The 25,041-nt window shown below is 36.5% G+C and overlaps 1 protein-coding gene across 1 annotated transcript in view; it reads right to left on the bottom strand.

Annotated features, from left to right (window-relative positions):
* Positions 1 to 3,636: 3,636 nt before the first annotated feature.
* FNTA (farnesyltransferase, CAAX box, alpha) overlaps positions 3,637 to 25,041 on the bottom strand; it is a 31,910-nt gene continuing 10,505 nt past the window's right edge. The window contains exons 3-9 of the mRNA XM_032837927.1: positions 21,104 to 21,218; positions 16,990 to 17,094; positions 14,498 to 14,624; positions 10,694 to 10,842; positions 5,577 to 5,639; positions 4,535 to 4,706; positions 3,637 to 4,271 (exon numbers count right to left, since the gene is read on the bottom strand). Of these exons, the coding sequence (XP_032693818.1) occupies positions 4,149 to 4,271; positions 4,535 to 4,706; positions 5,577 to 5,639; positions 10,694 to 10,842; positions 14,498 to 14,624; positions 16,990 to 17,094; positions 21,104 to 21,218 (854 nt within the window). The 3' untranslated portion in view covers positions 3,637 to 4,148. The remainder of the gene's footprint in view (positions 4,272 to 4,534; positions 4,707 to 5,576; positions 5,640 to 10,693; positions 10,843 to 14,497; positions 14,625 to 16,989; positions 17,095 to 21,103; positions 21,219 to 25,041) is intronic.

Below are 25,041 nucleotides of genomic sequence, written 5' to 3'. Positions count from 1 at the left end.
GGGGTCAAAGATGCTGTCTCAAGAAGGGAAATCAGAAAACAATTAAGCTGAATGAAAATGTAAAATACCAAAATTTCTGACAACAGTAAAAGCAGTTGCTTGAGGAAAATGTATAGCAATTGGTATGAGTGAAAAGACAGAGTTAACATGTTAATTGGAAATAGTAGACAAAAACACTGCATATCATACATTCTCGTAAGAATGCATATCATACATTCTTGTATGTCCCTTGCTGAAGTGTATGATATTCTGCAAGATTAAAATCTACTGCCAGGGGGCGCCTGGGTGGCTCAGTGGGTTAAAGTCTCTGCCTTCGGCTCAGGTCATGATCCCAGGGTCCTGGGATCAAGCCCTGCATCAGGCTCTCTGCTCAGCAGGAAGCCTGCTTCCCCCACTCTCTCTGCCTGCCTCTCTGCCTACTTGTGATCTCTGTCAAATAAATAAATAAAATAAAATAAATAAAAATAAAAAACCACTGCCAAGTGTTTACCTCTGAGAAGGGAGGGGATTGTGAATGAATGCAGGGAGACTTGTAGGTCTTTCTTTAGTGTTTGTCTTTTTAAATTTTTTTATTTTTTAACTTTTTAAAGATTTTATTTATTTGACAGAGAGTCACAGTGAGAGAGAGGGAACACAAGCAGGGGGAATGGGGGAGGGAGAAGGAGACTCCCCACTGAGCCAGGAGCCTGATGCAGGACTTGTCCCAGCAACCTGGGATCATGACCCTAGCAGAAGGCAGACGCTTAATGACTGAGCCACCTGCCCCAGTGTTTGTCTTTTTTTAAACATGCATATGTTCCTTTTACAGTTAAAAAATACTAACATGGGGGCCCCTAGGTGGCTCAGTCAGTTGAGCGGCTGCCTTCAGTTCATAGTGCTGGAAAAATATTAGAATAAACCAAATCAAGTAGGAAGAAAGAAATAATGAGAGAACTCAGTGAAATTAAACATTTTCTATTATACTTTTTTCTTTTTAAATGAAAAGCTGGTTCAGACCCACTGACTTGATGTAATTGCCTATTAATGGGTTACAACCCAGGTTGAAAAACATTGATTTTTATAACTTCCAGGGGGAAATAAATGTTCTAGACTTTCTTGTTAATTTGTAAGTTAGTGTTTAGGATATAACCAATCATAAAATTGAGTGTAAGATCTTTTTAAAGGATGTAACTAGCCAAATTTGTACCCCTTTGTGATCCTTTCCTGACATCAGGCAGATAACGCCTTCCGCTTCTTTGTTCCCAAATAATATTTCTTCACTAGTCAATAAACATTTTCAAAGCACCAAGGCACACATCATGCTGTTGGCCTCTCTCAAAATTGAGGTCCCTGAGGACAGATGTGGTGGTATCTTACTCTTTTCTAAATCCAGCTTTTATTGATGAGAGTAATATCTACTGACATTTACCATATTTGAAATTTTAAAATTTTATTAATTAAATAATAAACCTATTACATGTTGAGAAGAATAACATGTTTTATAAAACCTACATTTTCCAAATTAAACAGAAAAATGGCAGTTCACATTTTTGCAAGTCTCTTTAGTCTAACTTAATAGAAGACATCTAGATCTTCACATTTACTTCTATCTGTTGCAATACGGTGTGTTGAAGTATATGAAGAAAATCCAGGCTCATACACACAAATATATAGTTGGAAAGGGAATATTTTCATAGCCTTTTCGTAAGTTGTGATACTTATGATACTCTGATACTATACCCAAACATGACAGTGTATTTTCTCAAAGGTTAGTTGGGATGTAGAATCTACAAACTTATCTATGCACTTTTTGTACTGGTAGGTCTTATTATCTGAATGGATTATAAATGCAGGATAACATCACAGACTGGTCATTTGGAAAATATTTTCTTTCAGTTATGCAGCTCTCCCAACTGTTGGCACATTTAAACAGTACCAAAATTTAAAAAAAAATTATTCACTTTAATACCATGTTGATTTCATTAGAAAGGTCTGTGGTAGGTATTAGGAAGCTGCCAGGCTTACCATGTAGATTAAAATTTTTCATTTGACAGCTCAAATTCTATCATTGGCAACAAACTTTCAGTTGTTTCCTATGACAAACTGAAGTGACAAACTCTCGTTTGTTTTTGAGAAAACGTATGCCAGCCATTCAAGTATGAATAACCAGGTTAGCAATTGTTCAAGTAAAAGTGGTGTTCCATGGAGTGACCTGTTTGGCCCTCTTCACAACTGCATAAATGCTTTTCTCCAAAACAACTAAAAAGATACGCTATATGCACAAACCCATTCAAACACACAAAGTACTGAAAAGACAGAGTATTGTGAATAAATTATATAATTATTGACTCATCAAAGACATTGTTCCATGAATATACGGCAGTGAAGAATACAGCAGCTACTAAATACCACTGCCTTGTTTCTGGGGTAAGGCACCAGCAGTTGTACCCACCATTGTTTTGCACCAACAGTGCTAACAGCAACACAGTGACAGTGTTATCAGCCAAGTAGTTTGGAACTAGCAGACCCCTCCACTGACCACATGTTAATTAACATGCATTGTGAGGCAAGGGAAGCGGATGTGCTTTCATGTCCAGTGAAAGGAGTGTGCTACCAGGTGTATGCGTCTGGTTGCCCATTAGGAGATGTCCTCACTAGGATTAGCAGAGCCTAAAGTCATTATACATTGAAGTCCTAGAGCCTGCTCACCTGATTCTATACCTACTAAGCAATCTTTTGATAAACAAATTGCCACTTGAGGCAGAAAATGCCAAGTGAGTAACTGTTTGGTCTGCTTCAGTTACATTTCTCAATGTAAATTATGCTTTTTATTTAAAAAAAAAGTATCATATGATACTTCATATGACAATTTTAAATAGAAAATCAGATTGAGTCTAAAACCAGCAAAAACATGTAAAATGTTAAAAGTATTATTTCCTAAATTCTTTAGAAGCCTATTCTACTCTATATAAATTTCTTTAGGTGGAGTTTGATGCTTTGAACGCTGAACAAAAATTCTTTGTTGATGAAGTGAGATTATGTGCAGGTACAGAGAACTAACTTGTTCAATACTTCCAACTCCATTCTAGCTTATCTTCCTGAACTGTGGAGGCCAGAAAGCTATCAACTACATTTTCTAGATTCCTCTGCAGTTAAGTTTTAGATGACATTTAGGTTCCTTCCAATCCAATATACTAAAGTGAGTGAGGCTTTAATTTGGAGCAGGCTTTAATTTCCCTTCCGTGGGAAGGGAAGCAGATGTGCTCACAAGGAATGTGGCAGAGGATGACAGTCCTAGAGACCTAGAGTCCTAGAGTCCTAGGGGAACAGCCTCATTCAAAAGTTTTCTGATCCCAGAATTTGATGGCCTGGTTCTACAGCATGGTTTGGAGATATACTTTTGGAAGATCAGGCGATTATTCTTTGAGCTATCTATATGCCTTAATAAACCCTGCAGGTCTAAACTATCTTGAGCAGATTTTGTTGAAGACAAGAACTGACCAATTCACATTCTATTAACATTTCCTTTCACGTGATCATGTTTCTGTTTTCTATAGTTTTATGGCAATATTTTCTTTCTCAGTGGCTTTTCCAAGCTGAGACAACATCCCATGTACATAATTAAATGCTATTTAAAAAAAAAAACAAACTACTATGTCAAGTTTTAGAATACATCTATAATTTTATTACAAAATCATTCTTTTGGCATTAGTTGGTTACAGTGATAGCAAGATACTGTGAGTGTAACATAGCAGCTCTAATGTAACATTGCATTCCCTGCTTCCTGAACCCAAATTTAAGTTATCTTATATCCATTACATACAAGTTACCTGCGTTCATTAATGCTGCAAATCCTGATGCATAGTTCCTTTAGGGAGGAGCTGATGCTAAGGGATTAGAGTAAATGTTGGTAAGTCTACAAACGTTCCTTCATGGGACTTTCTGTTTCTTCTCCCTCCCCCCAAATTACTTTGCTTTAGAATCAAATTACTAGTCTGAATAGCAGCAGCACCCAAGGAGCATCACACTTAGTTCTTGTTAAAAAGCAATTACCTGTGCAATGCACGTTTTACACCACAGGCAAAGGGAATGATTGCTTTAGTTTTAAACTCCTGCATTAGAGTCTCTTAAAAAAATAAAAGCATTCCATCGAGTTCTTCCAGATGGTGTTATTGCTGTACATTTGTTGGTGGGTCACTCTCTGTGCTGTGTTTACTTTGAAGGGATCTTCCAATATATCTCCAATATTCCTTTCTTATAGTGTCCTTTTCTTTAGCTAGAATTTCACACAACTGAAAATGAAAAACAAAAATTCTTTAAAGATAATGGGCAAATCCTTTTCAGCCAACACAGTTAAACTCAGATCATGTTCAAATGAGATCCATCATTATAATCACACATTGTGTTCGCTAGTGATGTGGGTTTTGCTCTCAACAGTGGAAATCGGCCTGCCCTGAATTCTTGAGTGAACATGCTGAAAAGGGCATGAGTATAGTGGCATTGCACGGACCAAATTCCGAGACACCAAGAATAGTGTCTGGGTGTCTTGACTTACCTCTAATGCTTTATTAAGAATGTCCTCCTTGTTGTCACATTGGTTTTCTAGCATGTCTTCATAGATATCCACGAGAAAGGCAATTAGGTAAGGGGAACTGTGACTTGGTTGTAAATCAAGTAACTGATTTAACAGATTCGGATATTTGGAAAGACCACGATCCTGTAAAATCCTAAAAAAAATTATTCTCAATTTTGAGAAGAACAAAAATAATAGAAAGATCGTAAGAAAATGACCTCTGTAACGTGACCAAGAGAGGAGACTTACTTTGAATGAATGAAGTTGAAACTAAATGAAATTTTTAAATTATGTGTGTTTTATTATGGATGATTATGACCCGAGTATAATTAAAAAGAATAATGAAACTTAAAAGTGATCATTTATAACTGAAACTACAACACACACAATTAAATCAGAAAATAAACCATCTTCTTAAAATTAAAAAGTGAAGGAAGAAAACAAGAGAGATGTTTCTGTTTCTTCTAGAGATGGTTGCTTATTCTTTTAACTCTCCAGATATTATAGGCCCAAACCCTGGATACATCTCCAAATGTGACTGGGATCCATACTTTATGTTCTTCGGGCCTCCAGGGAGCTCTCTAAGCTCAAAAAGAAGCTTGGTTTTATCAGTGGCCAGGCAAGTGAAACCTGGTCAATTTAAGGAATGAGATAGAAATGAAAACAGAAAGGTTGGCTATGCATCCATGCAATCTGCTTGTAGAAGTTTGCTTTGTCTTTACTATGTTCCTGAGCTAAATAGAAACTAAGTGTGTATATCCCATTCTTTGACATAAGAATAAATATATTATAGTTGCATTGTTGTTTAGTCATGGACTATTCCAAAAACTGTGCTGGTATGTGCTTGGGGGTTAAAAGGCACTGCTCTTGTGTGCCACCATCTAACACTGGTACAACTTCTTTTAGATCCAGAAAAATGGAAAATTCTTTAGTATCCCTCGGAATCCGATTAACGGAATATATTCAATGATACATCATATTAGCAGGTGGTTTTTATATAAAACAATCTAAAACAACCTCTTACCCTTTCAAATAGTTCCATGCACTTTCATTATGTGGTACTAGTTTAATCATTTCCAGAGTGTACCTATAAGAAAAAGACCACGAAGAAATATGTGTATAATTTTAAGAGCAGTGTAATAATTAGAAACAGTTTTAATAAGATTGTGACAGGCTTGGATATACGCTTTCATTTATCTTAGTGGGCTATGACTAGGTCTAAGTCATAGCTAAATTAGAATCCCTCAAGTCTGGGGCGCCTGGGTGGCTCAGTGGGTTAAAGCCTCTGCCTTCAGCTCAGGTCATGATCTCAGGGTCCTGGGATCGAGCCCCGCATCGGGCTCTCTGCTTGGTGCAGAGCCTGCTTCCCCCTCTCTCTGCCTGCCTCTCTGCCTACTTTTGATCTCTGTCTGTCAAATAAATAAATAAAATCTTAAAAAAAAAAAAAAAAAGAATCCTTCAAGTCTGTTTTCAATACATAGTTACATAGATCCTCCCTCTTGTAAATCTGTAACTAATTCTAGCCAAGGACACCTAATATGAAGGCTAAATTCACAACAGGAAAATAAACTATGTGAGGGATTTCCTTTAATTAAGGCTTTCCCTTTGAAGAAAATGTCAGCTAAAACAGGTAATCCTTTTATTGGTAAAGCAATCTTGAGAAAAAGTCCAAGATCTACTTATGCCCAACAAATTGAAATCATTCAAAAAGGAGAACTACGTATCTTAGGAGCCGTAATAAAAAAATAGCACAGAAACTTTATAGACAAAGAATAAAAATGAGAAATCAACACAAATGTATATTTCTTATATTCTAAAATAAGACTACTAGTTAACTATGATGTTATTACCAGTCAAAATGGACACTCCCTTTCTTTTCCCTTTAACCAGATTATTAAATACATTTTAGATCCAAATACAACAAATTCCAAGGGAGTGACAGAATTTAGCTTCACTACATACTTGCTCAAATGAGTAAGTCACTCACTGACTAAAATTTAGTAATCTTGGTTTTATTGCTGTTTTGTTTATTGTATTACTGTTACAATAGCATTTTTTTCCCCCAGAGAACAGTAGTCCTCCTTTCTCTACAGGATAGGTTCCCAAACACCCAGTATATGTCTGAAACTACAGAGTATCAAATCTTGTATATACCATGTTTTCTCCTATACATCCATACCTCCAATAAAGCTTAATTTACAGGCACACTAAGAGATTAAAAACAATAAATATAACAATCATGATATACTCATTGCAATAAAAATTATATGAATGTAGTCTCTCTCAAAATACCTTATTAGACTGTACTCACCCTTCTTGTGATGATTTAAGATAATACAATGCCTACACGGTAAGATGAAGTAGGTGAATGACAGGGATTGTGATGTAGTGTTAGGCTATACTACCTAATGTCCCCCCACACATATGTCCTCAGGAGGATCATATGCTTCTGGACTATAGCTGATCATTGGTAACTGAAACCGCGGAAGGTAAAACTACAGGGAAGGGGGGGAATATACTGTAACGATAAACTCATCCAGCACCACTGAAAGGTTTTTTCCAACTACTTTTGCATGGCCTAATATTTTCAGTTATTTTTCAAACCATGTACCTGCATGTCTTCACTAGTCACTGCAGAAGATTCTTAATTTCATTTTGGCAATATCTGAAGAATTTTATTCATATACATATCTACTAAAAAGATGATCTATTTTAATGGTTAAAATATGCACTTTGAGGTCAGAGTTCCTAGCTTATTATTATTATTTTTTAAAGCAATCTCTATATCTAACATAGGGCTTGAACTCACAACTCCTCGATTCACGACTCCAAGATCCAGAGTTGCATGCTCTACCGACTAAACTGGTTGGCTGTCCCAGACTGCCCAGCTGCTAATCGTAGCCCCATCAATTATTATCTGTGTGCTCTTAGCCACATCACAGAACTACTCTGAACCTCAAGTTCTTCATCAAGTATCTCACAGTGTTGTTATGAAAATTAAGTAAGAATTCCTACATGTAGTAAATGCTTAATAAATGCTAATTGTTGGGGGCCCTGGGTGGCTCAATCGGTTGAGCTCCTGACTCCTAATTTCGGCCTGGGTCATGATTTCAGTGTTGTGGGACTGAACCCTGTGTTGGGCTCCACGCTCAGTGCAGAGTCAGCAGGAAAGTTTCTCTCTCCCACTAAACAAGATAAAATCTTTAAAAAATAGATAAGTGTTAACTATTATTTTTTAAAGATTTTATTTACTTAACAGAGAGAGCAAGTGAACGCACAAGCAGGGGGAGTCAAAGAGGGAGAAGCAGGCTTCCCCTGGGCAGGAAGTCCGACGCGGGAGTCCATCGCAAGACCCCAAGATCCTGACCTGAGCTGAAGGCAGTAGTTTCTCTTTTTTTTTTTTTTTTTTTTTTTAAAGTTTTTTTTTTTTTTTTTGACAGAGAGATCACAAGTAGACAGGGAGGCAGGCAGAGAGAGAGGAGGGAGCAGGCTCCCTGCTGAGCAGAGAGCCTGATGCGGGACTCGATCCCAGGGCCCTGAGATCATGACCCCAGCCGAAGGCAGCGGCTTAACCCACTGAGCCACCCAGGCGCCCTGAAGGCAGTAGTTTAACTGAGCCACCCAGGTGCCCCCAAATGGTAACTATTATTAACAGTACTAGTAGTAGTCATGAAAATATGGCCATGATATATTAAGTGAAAAAAACAATGTGTATAATACCATTGCCTACGTTGCTGTGCATACATATTTGCAAATATACTTAATAAGGCTTGGAAGGATCCACACTAATTATAGCTCACTCTTAAGAATGGGGTATAGGGGGACGTCCAGATGGGTCAGTCGGTTAAGTGGCTGCCTTTGGCTCGGATCATGACCCCAAAGTCCTGGGATCAAGTCCCACATAGGGCTCCTTGCTCAGCAGGGAGCCTGCTTCTCCCTCTCCCTCTTCCTTAGTCCCTGCTCATGTGTACTCTCTCTCCCCCTAATAAATAAATTAAAAATCTTTTAAAAAGTGGGGGGGGGTAATAGGAAGAGAGAGAATAAGAGATTTTGATGTTTTACTTTACGTAATTCAGAAGTTTCCTCCTACAACCAGACTGCATTACTTTTATAATAAAAGGGAAAAAAGTAATCAGATAAATCTATATTCTTTAGAGTAAAAACATTTAGTTAACAAACTAAATTCTAGATAACTAAAGCTACTCTTAGCATTTTAAATATTTCTTTTACCTCTCTTAATGGTATAAGCCTTAAATATGAAAAACTCTCAGATTTTCTTTTTAAAATGATTTTTTAAAAGATTTTTGTTTTTAAGTAATCTCTACACCCAACACAGGGTTCAAACTCACAACCCTGAGATCAAGAGTCCCATGCTCCACCAACTGAGCCAGCCAGGTGTCCCTGGAAAACTCTCAAGATTCTTGACTAATTATTTCTGTATCTATTTGTTAACAGAAAACCAGCAATGTGCCTTTGAAGACTAGGAGAAGTTTCCATTTTTCACTCTTCATGCTCAAGTTTTAAGTATCTTATTACACTTAACCTATGAAGCATGCTATAGTAAATAAGGAATATGTAGTATCTGAAGTCCATAATTATTAACTGGGTTAATTCAAGGAAGAATAACCTGAAGCATTCTACCTTTACACAAAACAGCTACTGAACTCTCTAAAGGATGACATTTTATTGTCCTTCAGAGTACTTTTGTCCTAATCTTCACAAAAGAATACTAACTCTAAAAAAAAAGTAATATATAAAGGGTTGGATGATGAGTCTGAATTTTCTCTACTCAAGCCCCAGTATTGAGGTTTAAGAGTAATAAAACTATTTCAGTAAGTTTCACTGCTACCCCTCAGATCAATACTATTCAACCGAACTTGCTATGATGATGAAGATGTTCTTTATCGGTGCTGCCCAATTAGTAGTCATTAGCCACATGTGGGTACTGAACCCCTGAGAAGTGATTCATACAACCGAGGAATTAAATTATGTGATTTTCATTAAACTGAACTTAAGTAGCCATATGCAGCTAGTGACTATCATATTAGTGCAGCTTTGAAGAGTCCAGCAATAAAAAGAAAGAATGAGATGTGCTTGAGGGGCTATGTGGCTGCTTCAGAAAGAAGCCTGGAGCATTGACACACCTCTTTTCTTTTTAATTTAAATCACCAGATCCGGATACAGAAAAGAGAAAAGAAAAGCTAGCTGCCCTGGCCCAAATAGAAGTAAGAAAAAGGAAGATGAAGACAGATGTCATAAACATCAGCTCTTCCCAGCAGCTGTTAAAACAACTTTCTGTTTTTTATTTTTTATTTTTTAAAAGTAAGCTCTAGGCCCCATGTAGGGCTTAAAACTCATGGCCCCAAGATCAAGAGTCACAAGCTCTACTGACTGAGCCAGCCAGGTGCCCCTAAAACAACTTTTAAATTAAAATTATGAGTACGTTCTCATCAAGCTGTAAAAACAAAAAATGTGTTCAAATTTAAAACAGACACCGAGACAAAATAGTCAGAAAAGAGGTGGCTATTAATGTTTATGGATATTAATATTCATTCCAATTCAAAAAATTCTAGTGCTTAGAACAGCTTTTTGTACACTAAAGCAGTAGTTTTCAACTAGGGATGGTTTTACCCCACAGGTGACATTTGGCAATGTCTGGGGACATTTTTGTTTGTCACAACTTGGGGGAGGGGGTTACTACTGATAATATAGGGTGTAAAGTCTAGGAATACTGCTCAACATCCTACAAGGTACAGGAGAGCCTCTTACAACAAAGACATCCTGCTCCAAACCCTGCTCAGTAGTGTAACACGGCTTCTGGGGACTATTATCTAAAGGGCACCAGAATTTAATGAGACAGTTTTAAAATAAAGCTTCTTAGACACTATGAAATCAGAGGATTTCTTCTCAATCTGTGGTAGCAACAATATTTCAAGAAACTTATGACACTACAATGTAGAGGTATCTATATAGCTATAAATTCGTCCTTCTAGATTTCATCTAAGTATTCTGTCCTATTAGTTCAACGGGGGCAGGATCAGGGGCAGTCTTGATCTTTGCTGGATCCCCAATGCCTGAGACATACATGAAAGGCACACAAATACTCTTTTAACAAATGAACAAGTAAAGGAGATTACTAACTGGACTTCTCTCTCCAATACAGCACGATCATTATAGCCAGTGGTGTTAGAAATTACGAAGTATCTTTGGTTCCAGACAGAGTTATTTCTCACATCCTCTTTAAGAAGTTGGTCTACATACTGCAGCTCATTATCCCAAAGTTTAAATTCCTAAGAGAAAATAAAAAATATCCAATTAGAAATGTCTCTTTTTTTTTTAAGAACAACCCCAAGATCAAGAGTCATATGCTCTACAGACTGAACTAGCCAGGCACCCCTAAGCAATGTCCCATTATTAATAAAAAATAAAAAAAGGGATGCCTGGCTGGCTCAGTTGGTTAGGTGTCTGCCTTTGGATCAGGTCCTGATCCCAGAGTCCTGGGATCGAGCTCCGCATCAGGTTCCCTGCTCAGGGGGGAGCCTGCTTTTCCCTCTCCTGCTCCCCGTGCTTGTGCTCTCTCGCTGTCAAATAAACAAAATCTTAAAATAAATAAATAAATAAATAAAATTTCAGTAAAGGGGTAAAAGATGTGGGACTCATCACATATTTGGAGGAAAATGATAGTTGCAGGTCAAGGAAATGGAGGGGGAAAGAAAAGTCATCAAAGACAAGGGAATGGTCACAAAGAAAGAAAAAAATTAGGAAGAGAGAGAGCAAAGTGCCCTGTGATTTGTTACTATCTTCTTGAGAATAATTTATACACTAAGAGGCATGTTTATACTATTTAAACAGATCCAAGAAGTATTCTCTAAGGTATTAATAGGCAAAAAAGGTATAGGTAACTAAATGCTTATGCCTTAAGATGAAAATTTAGAGGGAAGAAACTAAACTCAAAGATGATTATAGTGTATTAATTTGATGGATTTGATACAAATACATAATATTAAGTAAAAGGAAGTACTAAAATGCACATATATGATAAAATCACATTAAAATACATGTGGAGAGGGATGCCTAGATGGCTCAGCAGGTTAAGCATCTGCCTTTGGCTCAAGTCATGATGCCAGGGTCCTGGGATCAAGTCCCAGATCGGGCTCTCTGCTAAGCAGAGAACCCATTTCTCCCTCTACCTGCCACTCCCCCGACTTGTGTTCTCTCTGTCTCTTCCTCTGACAAACAAATAAAATCTTAAATAAATTAAAAAATAAATAAAACACGTGGGCAAATATACACAGCTGTATTTAGATACAAATTTTTACATTATAAAACTGTTTTAATAAAAAAATATTAGGGGGAGGAGAAAACCAATAAAGACAATTTAAAAAAGAAATAAAAAGGTCAAAACTTACAAATGCTGCAAAAGTTGGGGATATTAATTATGAAAAAGCTAACAGAGTTATATATTTCTTATTTGATAATGGCAAAAGGGTAGAATTTCATATAAAAAACAAAAATACCAAATATCTTTAGAAAATGCATCCCTTTAATCAAATTTAGAAAAGTTTAAATTTTTTTTTTTTTTATAATTTTATTTTTTATAAACATATATATATATATATTTTTTCCCCCAGGGGTACAGGTCTGTGAGTCTCCACGTTTACAAACTTCACAGCACTCACCATAGCACATACCCTCCCCAATGTCCATAACCCTACCCCCCTCCCACCCCCCTCCCCCCAGCAACCCTCAGTTTGTTTTGTGAGATTAAGAGTCACTTATGGTTTGTCTCCCTCCCAATCCCATCTTGTTTCATTTACTCTTCTCCTACCACATTAACCCCCCATGCTGCATCTCCTCTCCCTCATATCAGGGAGATCATATGATAGTTGTCTTTCTCTGATTGACTTATTTCGCTAAGCATGATACCCTCTAGTTCCATCCATGTTGTCGCAAATGGCAAGATTTCATTTCTTTTGATGGCTGCATAGTATTCCATTGTATATATATACCACATCTTCTTTATCCATTCGTCTGTTGATGGACATCTAGGTTCTTTCCATAGTTTGGCTATTGTAGACATTGCTGCTATAAACATTCGGGTGCACGTGCCCCTTCGGATCACTACGTTTGTATCTTTAGGGTAAATACCCAGCAGTGCAATTGCTGGGTCATAGGGTAGTTCAATTTTCAACATTTTGAGGAACCTCCATGCTGTTTTCCAGAGTGGTTGCACCAGCTTGCATTCCCACCAACAATGTAGGAGGGTTCCCCTCTCTCCGCATCCTCGCCAGCATCTGTCATTTCCTGACTTGTTAATTTTAGCCATTCTGACTGGTGTGAGGTGGTATCTCATTGTGGTTTTGATTTGTATTTCCCTGATGCCGAGTGATATGGAGCACTTTTTCATGTGTCTGTTGGCCATCTGGATGTCTTCTTTGCAGAAATGTCTGTTCATGTCTTCTGCCCATTTCTTGATGGGATTATTTGTCCTTTGGGTGTTGAGTTTGCTAAGTTCTTTATAGATTCTGGACACTAGCCCTTTATCTGATATGTCGTTTGCAAATATCTTCTCCCATTCTGTCAGTTGTCTTTTGGTTTTGTTAACTGTTTCCTTTGCTGTGCAAAAGCTTTTGATCTTGATAAAATCCCAATAGTTCATTTTTGCCCTTGCTTCCCTTGCCTTTGGCGATGTTCCTAGGAAGATGTTGCTGCGGCTGAGGTCGAAGAGGTTGCTGCCTGTGTTCTCCTCAAGGATGTTGATGGATTCCTTTCTCACATTGAGGTCCTTCATCCATTTTGAGTCTATTTTCGTGTGTGGTGTAAGGAAATGATCCAATTTCATTTTTCTGCATGTGGCTGTCCAATTTTCCCAACACCATTTATTGAAGAGGCTGTCTTTTTTCCATTGGACATTCTTTCCTGCTTTGTCGAAGATTAGTTGACCATAGAGTTGAGGGTCTATTTCTGGGCTCTCTATTCTGTTCCATTGATCTATGTGTCTGTTTTTGTGCCAGTACCATGCTGTCTTGATGATGACAGCTTTGTAATAGAGCTTGAAGTCCGGAATTGTGATGCCACCAACTCTGGCTTTCTTTTTCAATATTCCTTTGGCTATTCGCGGTCTTTTCTGGTTCCATATAAATTTTAGGATTATTTGTTCCATTTCTTTGAAAAAAATGGATGGTACTTTGATAGGAATTGCATTAAATGTGTAGATTGCTTTAGGTAGCATAGACATTTTCACAATATTTATTCTTCCAATCCAGGAGCATGGAACATTTTTCCATTTCTTTGTGTCTTCCTCAATTTCGAAAAGTTTAAATTTTTAAGTAAAAAAATTTTTTTTCAGAATTCATCTTGGTATAATGAATTGTGCACAAAGTAGCAATCACTGGGAAAAATTCACAGTAAACAACACTAGAATTGTTCGCTGGAATAAATAAATGTCTAAAGTGGGAGTTTTAACTGTATGCTTCTATTCAGGGTTTAGCATAAAATTCTAACAAGTGGGCAGAAATAAAATACTATTTATTACTGTAAAATGGTATTCCAAAGTTTATGTACGTAAAAACCCCAGCAAGTACCATGCCTTTGTTAATTAAAATAACAAAGGTGTATTAGAAAATTACAACTACCTTTTCTATTCAATTTGCTAGCAGATATAAAATGTGATGCAAATTTAATCTAAAAAATACAAAAGTTACTATCAATTCTTCTTTAATATGAAGGTACTTACCAACGTATCTTGAGAGAGTATAAGACTAATCAGCATGAAGAATATCAGGTTTTAATTAAACATCTTAATAATTCTCAGTCATTACATTTTGTGTGTAATGGTCTGTATGTGTATTTTAATTCAGGAGTATACTAACAATCCAACAGTAATTTTAATTATTTAATTCAGTTAAAACAATCTAAAAAACATTTTAACAAGAAAAGCAATACCTGAATAACCCACTGTCGATGTTGCCAGGCATGATAATTCTTTGCATCCTGATTAAGAATATCAGCAATAAACTCAAGCTCCTGAGAAGGATCTTTTAGCCATTCCACTAAAACTCGCCTATGGTGCCTAAAGCAGGGAGAAGAAAAGAGTTTTGTGTTAATGTATTCAAGAACTCAAGTATCAACTGCTTGTGTTGTATTATGTGATGTGGAGGGACACTCAAAAAACAGAATTTCACCTCTAATTCTCCAGATTATACTGGAAAGAAAAGATAACAAAGAAGAAACACTAAGAGGTAAAAATTCTAGAAGACTAGGTAAGAGTTGAGAAACATAAAACAGTGATTTGTGTGTAAAATGAAATCAGATACTTGGGGTTTAAAGAAGGTTTATTTCAAGCTAAATCTGGAAGTAATCTCTAACAACCACAAAATCCTGTTGAAGAATTTGGAAACATTCCCAGATGGCATAATCAGTCTATAGGAAATGTGATACTATTTAATCAAGTATAGAAGCTCCTCCGGTTATAAATAGGCTTTCAATTTTTCTTATGTCCACAGCATCACATACAAGCAACTGCTCATTCCACCAATTCGTGGGCAGAATTAAGTTCGCTTCTCCTCTGGTAAACAGCTATGACATATTGTAAATTTGTCAAGAGTTGTTTCTGTACTAGGAAAATGCATCTAAAAGTTTTCTGTTGGGTTCTTTTTTATAATTTTTTTTACTGAAATATTTATAAAAATCTATTAGTGAAAATGTTCTGAAAGTCATTGTAGAGATGGTTTTACATATTGGTAAATATACTAAAACCACTGAACCATATACTTTAAATGGGTAAATGGAATAATGATATATAATATGTTGGCTAACTGAATTTAAATTTTAAAAAATGAGTAAATAGTAGGGGTGCCTAGCTGGCTCAGTTGGTAGATCATGGGACTCTTGATCTTGGGGTCATGAGTTCAAGCTCCACACTGGGTGCAGAACTCACTTTAAAAATAAATAAATAAATAAATAGGTAAATGGTATAATATGCAAGTTATATCTCAAAAAAGCTGTTTTTTAAAAAAATTCATTAATATTCAATATACTAAAAGTGAGTAGGAGTGATGGGAAAAGTGGAAAGATCTGATACTGAATGAACATTCTACATGCATCTTACAGAATATTTAAAATTCACCTTACAGAATATTAAGAAGGCAAGATACTACCAAGAGGAAGATCCTAGAGGGATCTTTAAAAATTTAAAAATTCATCTTATAGAATATTAAGAAGGCAAGATACTACCAAGAGGAAGATCCTAGAGGGATCTTTAAAAATTTAAAAATTCACCTTACAGAATATTAAGAAGGCAAGATACTACCAAGAGGAAGATCCTAGAGGGATCTTTAAAAATTTAAAAATTCATCTTACAGAATATTAAGAAGGCAAGATACTACCAAGAGGAAGATCCTAGAGGGAAAGGCTTCCAAATTTATTTCAAAAATCTTCCAAGTTAGTGAACACTAGTAATAATTAATTTTTCTAGGTTCCTAGTAAATTCTGTAATTTAGGAAAGACTTAATAATTAGGTTGTTCAGTATGTCAAGTTGACCCACACCATGACCACCACCAGTACCTCCTTCTCCCATCTCCAAAATAACAGCAACCACAGCAGCTTCCATTCAAGAGCTGCCTACTATATGCTGGGTACTGTTCAAACTCCATTTATTTTCCATTCTCTTTCCTCCTGCTCCATAATGCCTTCTTTTTTTCTTAACTGTTTTCTGTTCCCCTCACCCATAATAATCCCTATAGTTTTGTCTATGCTAACTTAGGGCTTAGTTTCCAGAGCAAATATACTCTGTAAAATACTCTACACCACTGTGGTTTTCACACTGCACTGTAAGGTAATTGGCTTTATTATGTGCTTTCCCTGTTAGACTGTGTGGTTCATCTTTGTAACCCCACACCAATAAAAAAATTCTGAATAAACAAATGATAATAAATAAATCAAATACCAGAAGGTCATTTTATAACACACTGGACAGAAAACATTTTTTCAGATTCTTTATTCAAAAATTCTTCAGCAGTTATTATATGCTAATGTCAAATTTTAAAATTATAATAGCAGTACACATATTTGAGTGTTAACTCGAAGACAGGCACCACTTTAAGCACTAAACACAAAATTATCTCATTTAGGAGCACCTAGTGGCTCAGTTGGTTAAACATCCAACTCTTGGTTTCGACCTTAGGGTCGTGAAATCGAGGGGCTCCTTGCTGGGTGTGGAGACGCTTAAGATTCTCTTTTTCTCCCGCTCTTTCTGCCCCCCCTCCCTTAAAAACAAATTCTCATTTAATCCTCCTAACAACCCTATGAGACAGGTAACATTTTAGCTCCAATGTAAAGTACTAAAATTATAAAGAAACAATTCCCTATAATCTCATCACCCAGTGGGTATGTAATATTAACATACTGACATATTTCCTTCCTATTTTCATCTTACCAAACTTGATAGTTTTTGGGCTGTTCCTCAATTATTGCAGTGATGTAGTTCATTTCCTCATGTAGATCCTTTTGAAGTGACTTTAAGAGAACTCTCCGAAAATGCCTATAGCAAACATCAAGCATTGTCTCATTACTCTACATAAACAGCCTAACCACAGTATCATGTTAGATAAAGGTAAAACAACATAGTTAGACACACTTCTTTTTTTTGGTAGGCATTCTATATAACCAATAACTTAGCAATGTAACTGTGTTTGGTTGTCCAAACTCATACAACTATCTGGTGACTAGAAGAATCAAGCATTTTGAAGTAAAAATAGTAAAAGGCAACAAACATTGAGAGAGAAGAAAAAGACAACCAACTAATGATTATTTTCAGGTAACACTCTGGTTATGAGTGTTCTATTACAGGTGAATCAAAGACATCTCTTTCCTTATAATATTTCCTTATATGGTACAGCTTATTTGTTTGGATACATCATTCATATAATAAATTAATTCCATTATAAACATTATCAAATATTTTGCTTTTAGAGCCACCACAAATATGCTACTCATATATTAAACAAGTTTCTCTTAATTTCTTCATAGGTAGAATTAAATCATTTAAAAAACACTTTTCTCGGGGCACCTGGGTGGCTCAGTCAGGTCGTGATCCCAGGTCCTGGGATCCAACCCTGCATCAGGCTTCCTGTTCAGTGGGAAGCCTGCTCCTTCTCCCTCTCCCACTCCCCCTGCTTCTGTTCCCTCTCTTGCTGTGTCTCTCTCCGTCAAATAAATAAATAAAATCTTTTTAAAAAAGAAAAAAAACTTTTCTCTAAAAATATGATTATTAGTTGTGGTCTATTTTTACTTTAAAATTTCCAACTCAGTATATAATAAAAGACAAACAGCTGTTTTAAAAGTATCTTTTAAAATGAAATGCTAAATAAGACAGATAACAGTATTTCTCTATTTTATAAGTTTAAGGAAAATTAGGCTTCATAAAGCATGGCCATAAAGAAGCAGCTTGGTTTAACTGAGTAATGTTATCCAGTATACTGCCTTTTAAAAAAACAACAAATAAACTTAGGAAACTTCAAAATGCATTCTAAGTTACTTTGTGTTATGCATGGTCAGGAATTTCTTAAAAGATAAGAAAGAGCATATTAGAGATATAAAATGATGGAATATTGTACTAAAAATTCCAGTGAAACATGGTAGATTAAATGAGTAAGTTTATCCTGACATGCTAATAAAAATCCACAAAAATGATAGTAAGGGAATGAAAAACAGTATAAATCCACAAGAACAAAGAGAATTACAGACAAGGGGATATCACAGCAATTGAAAGAGGTCAACAACATTATGGAAAATGGTAAGGTGACAGACAAGTTTTAACTGACTTTGAAAAACAAAGTGCTAAAAACCTGTCAACAGAGGAAGAAAGGTTCAGAAATGAGGTGTCAGGTATCCTCGATACTGGGAATCAAGCATGGGGTTAAATACAGTATAAAATCTAGAAAGAGCCCTTAACAGCCAACCTTAAGCAGAGAGGTAATGGCATCACTGGCCTGTTGTGAGATAACAGAAAAAATATATATAGGTTTCTGCCCCTGGTTCCTGGCACACAGCTCCTGGGACACTTAGAAATTCCTAAGAGATAAGAACACTAGAAGTGGGTGCCTGGGTGGCTCAGTGGGTTAAGCATCTGCCTTCAGCTCAGGTCATCTCAGGGTCCTCGGATTGAGGCCCACATCTGGCTCCCTGCTCAGAGTGGAGTCTGCTTCTCTCTCTCCCTCTGCCCCTCATCTCACTTATGTGCTTCCTCTCTCTTTCAAATGTATAAATAAAATCTTTAAAAAAAAAAAAAAAAGAGTACTAGAGGCATTCTATCGAGGCAACTCTAGGTGGGCTCCTTAGGTGGCTCCTGGTCACCAGCAAGACCAAACATTGATCAGAAGCTTGAATTATCAGTTCCACCTCCAGCTGTCTAGACAGGTGAGAGAGGCTAGAAACAGAGTTAATAATTGATCATGCCTACATGAGGGACCCTCCACAGCATCCCAATACTAGGGGTTTGCAGTTTCTAGGTGGGTAAACCTATCCATATTCTGGGAGAGGACATATCCTCCAATGAGGGCAAAAGATCCTGAGCTTGGGACCCTCCCAGACCTTGCCCTATATATTTCTTTATCCAGCTGTTCATTTGTATCCTTTTATCACATCCTTTAATAGACTGGTAAACATAAGTAACAGTTTTCTTGAGTTCTGTGAGCCACTTTAGCAAATTTGCAGAACCCGAGGAAGGGGTCCTGGGAACCTCTGAGCTATAGGTTAGAAGCTAGGTGACAACTGGATTTGCAATTAGCATCTGAAATAGGGGGCAGTCTTGTGGGACTGAGCTCTTAACCAGTGGGATCTGATGTTAACTCAATGTCAGCTAGTTAGACAATGTCAGTTGGTTAGACAATGTCAGGCACACAGTGTCAGAACTGAGTTAAATTGTAGGACACACAGCTAGTATCAGAGAGAACTGCTTGGTAGGGGAAAAACCCACAGCCGTGTGGTGACCAGAAATGTCAGAAGTGAAGTGTTCTGTGTGAAAGTAAAGGACAGGAAGATGACTGTGGTTCTTTATAAAAACATGGCAAGACACAAGGGGCTTTATTCTCTGGAAAAATCTGAAGTAGAAAGGAAATCAGACACAAGAGGAATACAAGGTGAGGAAAAGGACCAGAAACTGGGAAATTAAAAACACCGATATACTAAACTGCTGAGAATCCCCACCACAACCAATCTTTCCCTGTCTGACTCCAAGAACTGTGGCAGCCAAACACATAGTCCTCAGGCAATAATCAGACAACTCTTCTTTGGAGCAACAAACTAACCACAAGAAAAGATCTAGAATTGCTGACGTGAAGATTTCACACAAAACAGCCACATCTCCACTCACTAACCTCACAGTGAAGTCCGCCAGTTGACAAGTCCTGCCACACACAGAGCTTCTAATCAGGATTTTTCCTGCTCTATCTTAAGTTTGAAAGGAGAATCAAGGATTTGAAAAAAATATTTACATGAAAGAAAGAGACCAAACAAACACACAGAGAAATGAAAATACATCACACACCTATGAAATAAAAGACAGGATGCTATTAAAAATATATTCAGAAAACAGAAAAGAGCTTTGGAAAGTAGAAATTTTTCAGTGCAGATAGAAATCAGAAGATAAAGCTGAAGAAATATCTCAAACATAAATGAAAGAACAAAGAAATGAAAATAAGAAAAAGCAATTAAAAAGGTACCACATATGACTTAAAAAAAAAAAAAAGTATTCCAGAAAGAGAAAAAAAAAAAAAACAGGAAAGAGAAAAGGAATTATCAAGGACATAAAAAAATTCTTTGGACTTACTAAAGATTTGAACAAAATAACAAGAGTGTTCTCAATAGCAGCTAAAGGAAATGGAAAAGCAGTTTTAAATTTCTGAAGCAAAATGATTTCTAATATAGAATTCTACTAATAAAGTTGAGAAGAGACAAACAATGCTTTTCAATATATCAAATCTCACAAATGATTTCCCACCCATCCTTTTATGAGTTGTCTTCTACTGAAGGATGTGGTCGATAAAATGAGAGAGTAAATCAAGAAAGAGAAAGAGGTCAGGTAAGGAGACAGGGGATCAAATGCATGAAAGAGCTGGAGACTAGATGTGCAGTGCCCACACTGGTGAAGAAGGAAAGAAGAAGTTGTGTTCAGCAGTAATGACACATTGTACACATATCAGAGAGCCTGGGAGACAAATTATTTACTGGCACAAAGAAAACGAAACTAAAAAAAAAAGGCAATCTGTTAAAAGGACTGTACTCTGAAATACTGTAAAATGTGGGTTAGCATATTTAGAATATACAGGTTATCTTGGGAAAAAGTAGTTAAGAGTTCTCACCTCTGGAGAGGGGACCCTGGTAGTGAAAAGGAAGGGGACAGAGGCTGGCATTTTTCATTTAGTCTCTTCACTTTTAAACTCACAGTGTGAATTATTATTATGATGACAAAGTTTAGTTAAGAAAAAGAGCCATCTGAACTAAAACATTAGACATTTAAACAGGGAATATTAATGGTAAGTAGTACTTACCAAACTGTATAATTGGCTGCATTTAACTCAATAGCATCTCTGGTCAGTTTAAAAGCTCGTTCACTTCTTTCATCACGCTGCAGAACAGCCCGGAAATAATCATAAACATCTCTAACTGGGAACAGAGCATACACCTGTATTAGGACTATCTTTCTTGTTTAAACTTAGCACTATAATACAAAATGCTGTTATATCTTATGAGGAAGGATATTGAATTTGTATCATTTATAACAATAAGCAAAGGAAAGTCAAATGACTGTGTGAAAGCCACCCTGAGAACGCTTTAGTGTCACAGCCACAATATATGGGTAACTGTGCTTCCTGCTTATATATGTACAGGGGCTCATGCCAGACTCCAAATCTCTAAAAGACGTTATGCATTAAAGTAAAATTAAGAGTGCATTAAAGTAAAATTAAGAATATATTCAAATATATTCACTTACCTGGTTTTCCCACATTGTATTTTGATCAGTTTTATAACTGAAAAAGCAATGTACCAATGGTAGAAAACTCAAACCCTACAAAAGGTTTACACTAAATTTCCATCTAACTAAATTCCCAGTCCTTCTCCAAAGAAGCAACCACTGTTAACTGATTCTACTGTTATCCTTCCAAATATATGTTCTAAACATATCCTCTAATTTTTTTACACAAATGAGATAACATCGGGGGGGGCCGGGCTGACTCAGTAGAGCATGCAACTCTTGATCTTGGGGTTTTAAGTTCAACCCTCACGTTGGATGTAGAGATTACTTAAAAACAAAATCTGCACAAAGATTAAAAAAAAAAAAAAAAAAGAGATCACATCACACTCTATGTTCTGGGCCTTGCTTTTTTCACTCACACATTATTAAAGTTAGTGCAAAACTTACATACTCATTGACTCAACGATTACAATTAGAGGAAGTTTTCTTACAAATAAACTTCCATATGTACCCAAAGCATCCAAAGAAATTTACTGGAGTATTTGGTTACAGAAACAAAATTTAAAAGGCTGGTCTGATGGTAATGGGTTAATCAGAACTTACTAATATCAGTGTCACTGAAGTTGGTATACACCCCGCTCCTTGATAAATTTGACTGGCTTAAAAAAAAGGAAATGAAAATTGGAAACAAATGATAAAGAATGAGCTAAGTCCATTATGGTACACCCATACAATGACATACTACCCAGTTCTTAGTATTGAGGCTGCTCTGGTATGCACAGATATGAAGTAACTGCTAAGACTGTTAAGTGAAAAAAGTAAGGTGCAGAGCAGCATGCTATTCATGTAGTTAAAAATATATCCTTATTGGGTGCCTGGGTGGCTCAGTTGGTTAAGCAACTGCCTTCAGCTCAGGTCATGATCCTGGGGCTCCAGGGTCGAGTCCCACATTGGGCTCCCACCTCCACAGGGAGTCTGCTTCTCCCTCAATCTTTAAAAAAAAAAAAAATACACTTATTTACAAATATACTGAGGAACAGGGATGACAAGACATAATTTTCAACTGCATTCCAATATAAAGTTTTACCATATTTCTCCAATAGCTACAGAGCATTTCACTGTATAGTACTCAAATTTTATCTAGCTCATCTCCTATAAATGAATGTTTCATTCTTTTGCCATCCTGAATATAAACTGTATGTCATCCTGAGTATCACTGTGTGCACATGTGCAAATACAACGTATCTACAGGATAAATTCCTACAAACAAAATTACTGCATCAAGGTGATGTGCACTGTTGATGCTGACAGGTTTTGCCAAATTAAAGATCTGATCAATATACATATATTCCCTCCAAGAATGTCTGAATAACCTATTTTTCCACATCCTCACTGACAATATTAAAATTTTTCATCTTTGCCAATCTCTTAACTGAAGAAACTTAGACTATTGCAAATAGTAACCTGTTGTATTCCCATATTCCACAAGACAAACTGAGGTTGAGAGAGATCAACAAGTTTACACTGGGTCAGTATTCCTTGCAGAGAGAAGTTATACCCAAATCTAGGGGTGCCTGGTTGGCTTAGTTAATAGAGCATGTGATTCTTGATGTTGGGGTTTTGAGTTTGAGCCCCTCGTAGGGTACAGAGATTGCTTAAAATGAAATAAAATAAGTTAAACCCAAATCTAGTCTGACATCAAACACCATGCCACTAATCACAATGAACTAGTAGATACTGCAGCTGAAATGCTCTCATAACACAGTACAAGATTCAGGCAGAGAACAGATTATGGCCCAAGGCAGACTATGAAAAAAGACATGTGCTAAACATTCCTCAATACTTCTTTTTTCCACAACTAAAAATGTATGTGGACATGCTATTTTTCTTAGAGTATACAATTTTCCAAATACTGACAGTTTAAAAACTTTTAATAGATATATATGGAAACCATGTCAAAATATCCTATTTTACCTAACCATTCTGTTACTATTGGCAATGTGGATTGTTTCCAATTTTGCTATATAAAAATCACTGCTTTAAGCTTCCAATGACTTTGTATTAAAAATTTTCTTAATTACATATATAATGCATATATATATATATGTATTTACATGTACACATATTGTTTACTTAGAAACAGTTCAGTTTTAAGTGTTTTCTGAAACAGTGCAGAAAACATGAACAATTACAGCTCTTTACAATTCCGAGACATAAAATGGTTACTTACTTCTAAACATTATCTTTTAAAATCTGAATTTAAATCATATCAGAATAAAATTAGGAAGAACAGAAGTGGCAAATAACTATGAAACATTATGCAGTCATTAAGAACCAAGCTCCCAAATAATTTTCAAGTTACAACAAAATGCTTAGAACACATATACAATGTATGTATGTTTATATATATACACGTATCTACACATATAAACCATATACACATCCACATATAGGTAGCATAAAACCAACTTTATGGAAACATCATCACAGACGAGTGGAAGGCTATATACCAAATATTAACAGTGGTTATTTCACTCTCTTTTTAAAAAAGATTTTATTTGTTTATTTGATATAGAGAGAGATCACAAATAGAGAGAAAGGGGGAAGCAGGCTCCTTGCTGAGCACAGCCGGATGCGGGGCTTGATCCCAGGACCCTGAGATCATGACCTAAGCCAAAGGCAGAGGCTTAACCCACTGAGCCACCCAGGCGCCCCTGGTTCTCTCTTTTTTAAAACTGGTGACTTTTACTGCATCATCAAGAATATTTTTTTCTGGGGCAACACCTGGATGGCTCAGTCGTTAGGCGTCTGCCCTAGGCTCAGGTCATGATCCCAGGGTCCTGGGTTCAAGCCCCACATTGGCTCCTTGCTCAGCAGGAAGCCTGCTTCTCCCTCTCCCCCTCCCCCTGCTTCTGTTCCCTCTCTCGCTGTCAAATAAATAAAATCTTAAAAAAAAAATAGAATATTCTTTTTCTAAAAAAGTTTTTGTTAACATATAGTTTAATATTAGTTTCAGGTGTACAATACAGTGAGTCATCACTTTCATTCATCATCTGGGGCTCATCACAATCACACTTCTTAATCCCCATCACCTATTTCACCACCCCCACCTCCCCTTTGGTAACCATCAATTTGTTCTCTATAGTTAATAGTTTCTTGGTTTGTCTCTTTTTTCCCTTTGCCCATTTGTTTTGTTTCTTAAATTCCACATGAGTGAAATCATACGGTGTTTGTCTTTTTCTGACTTATTTCACTTAGCATTACACTCGCTAGCTCCAAGTTGTTGCAAATGGCAAATTTCATTACTTTTTATGGCTCAGTAATATTCCATTTTATATATACCTCATCTTCTCTCCACTCATCAGTGGATGGGCACTTGAACTGCTTCCATAACTTGCCTATTGCAGATAATGCTGCTATAAGCATCGGGGTGCACATATCCCTTTGATTAGTATTTTTGTATTCTCTGGATAAATACCTACTAGTGCAAGTGCTGGATCGTAGGGTAGTACT

The sequence above is a fragment of the Lontra canadensis genome, unplaced genomic scaffold (genome assembly GCF_010015895.1).
Source record: "Lontra canadensis isolate GAN:19392208 unplaced genomic scaffold, GSC_riverotter_1.0 scaffold101, whole genome shotgun sequence".
Taxonomy (NCBI): domain Eukaryota; kingdom Metazoa; phylum Chordata; class Mammalia; order Carnivora; family Mustelidae; genus Lontra; species Lontra canadensis.
This window is presented reverse-complemented; position numbering and strand designations above follow the sequence as displayed.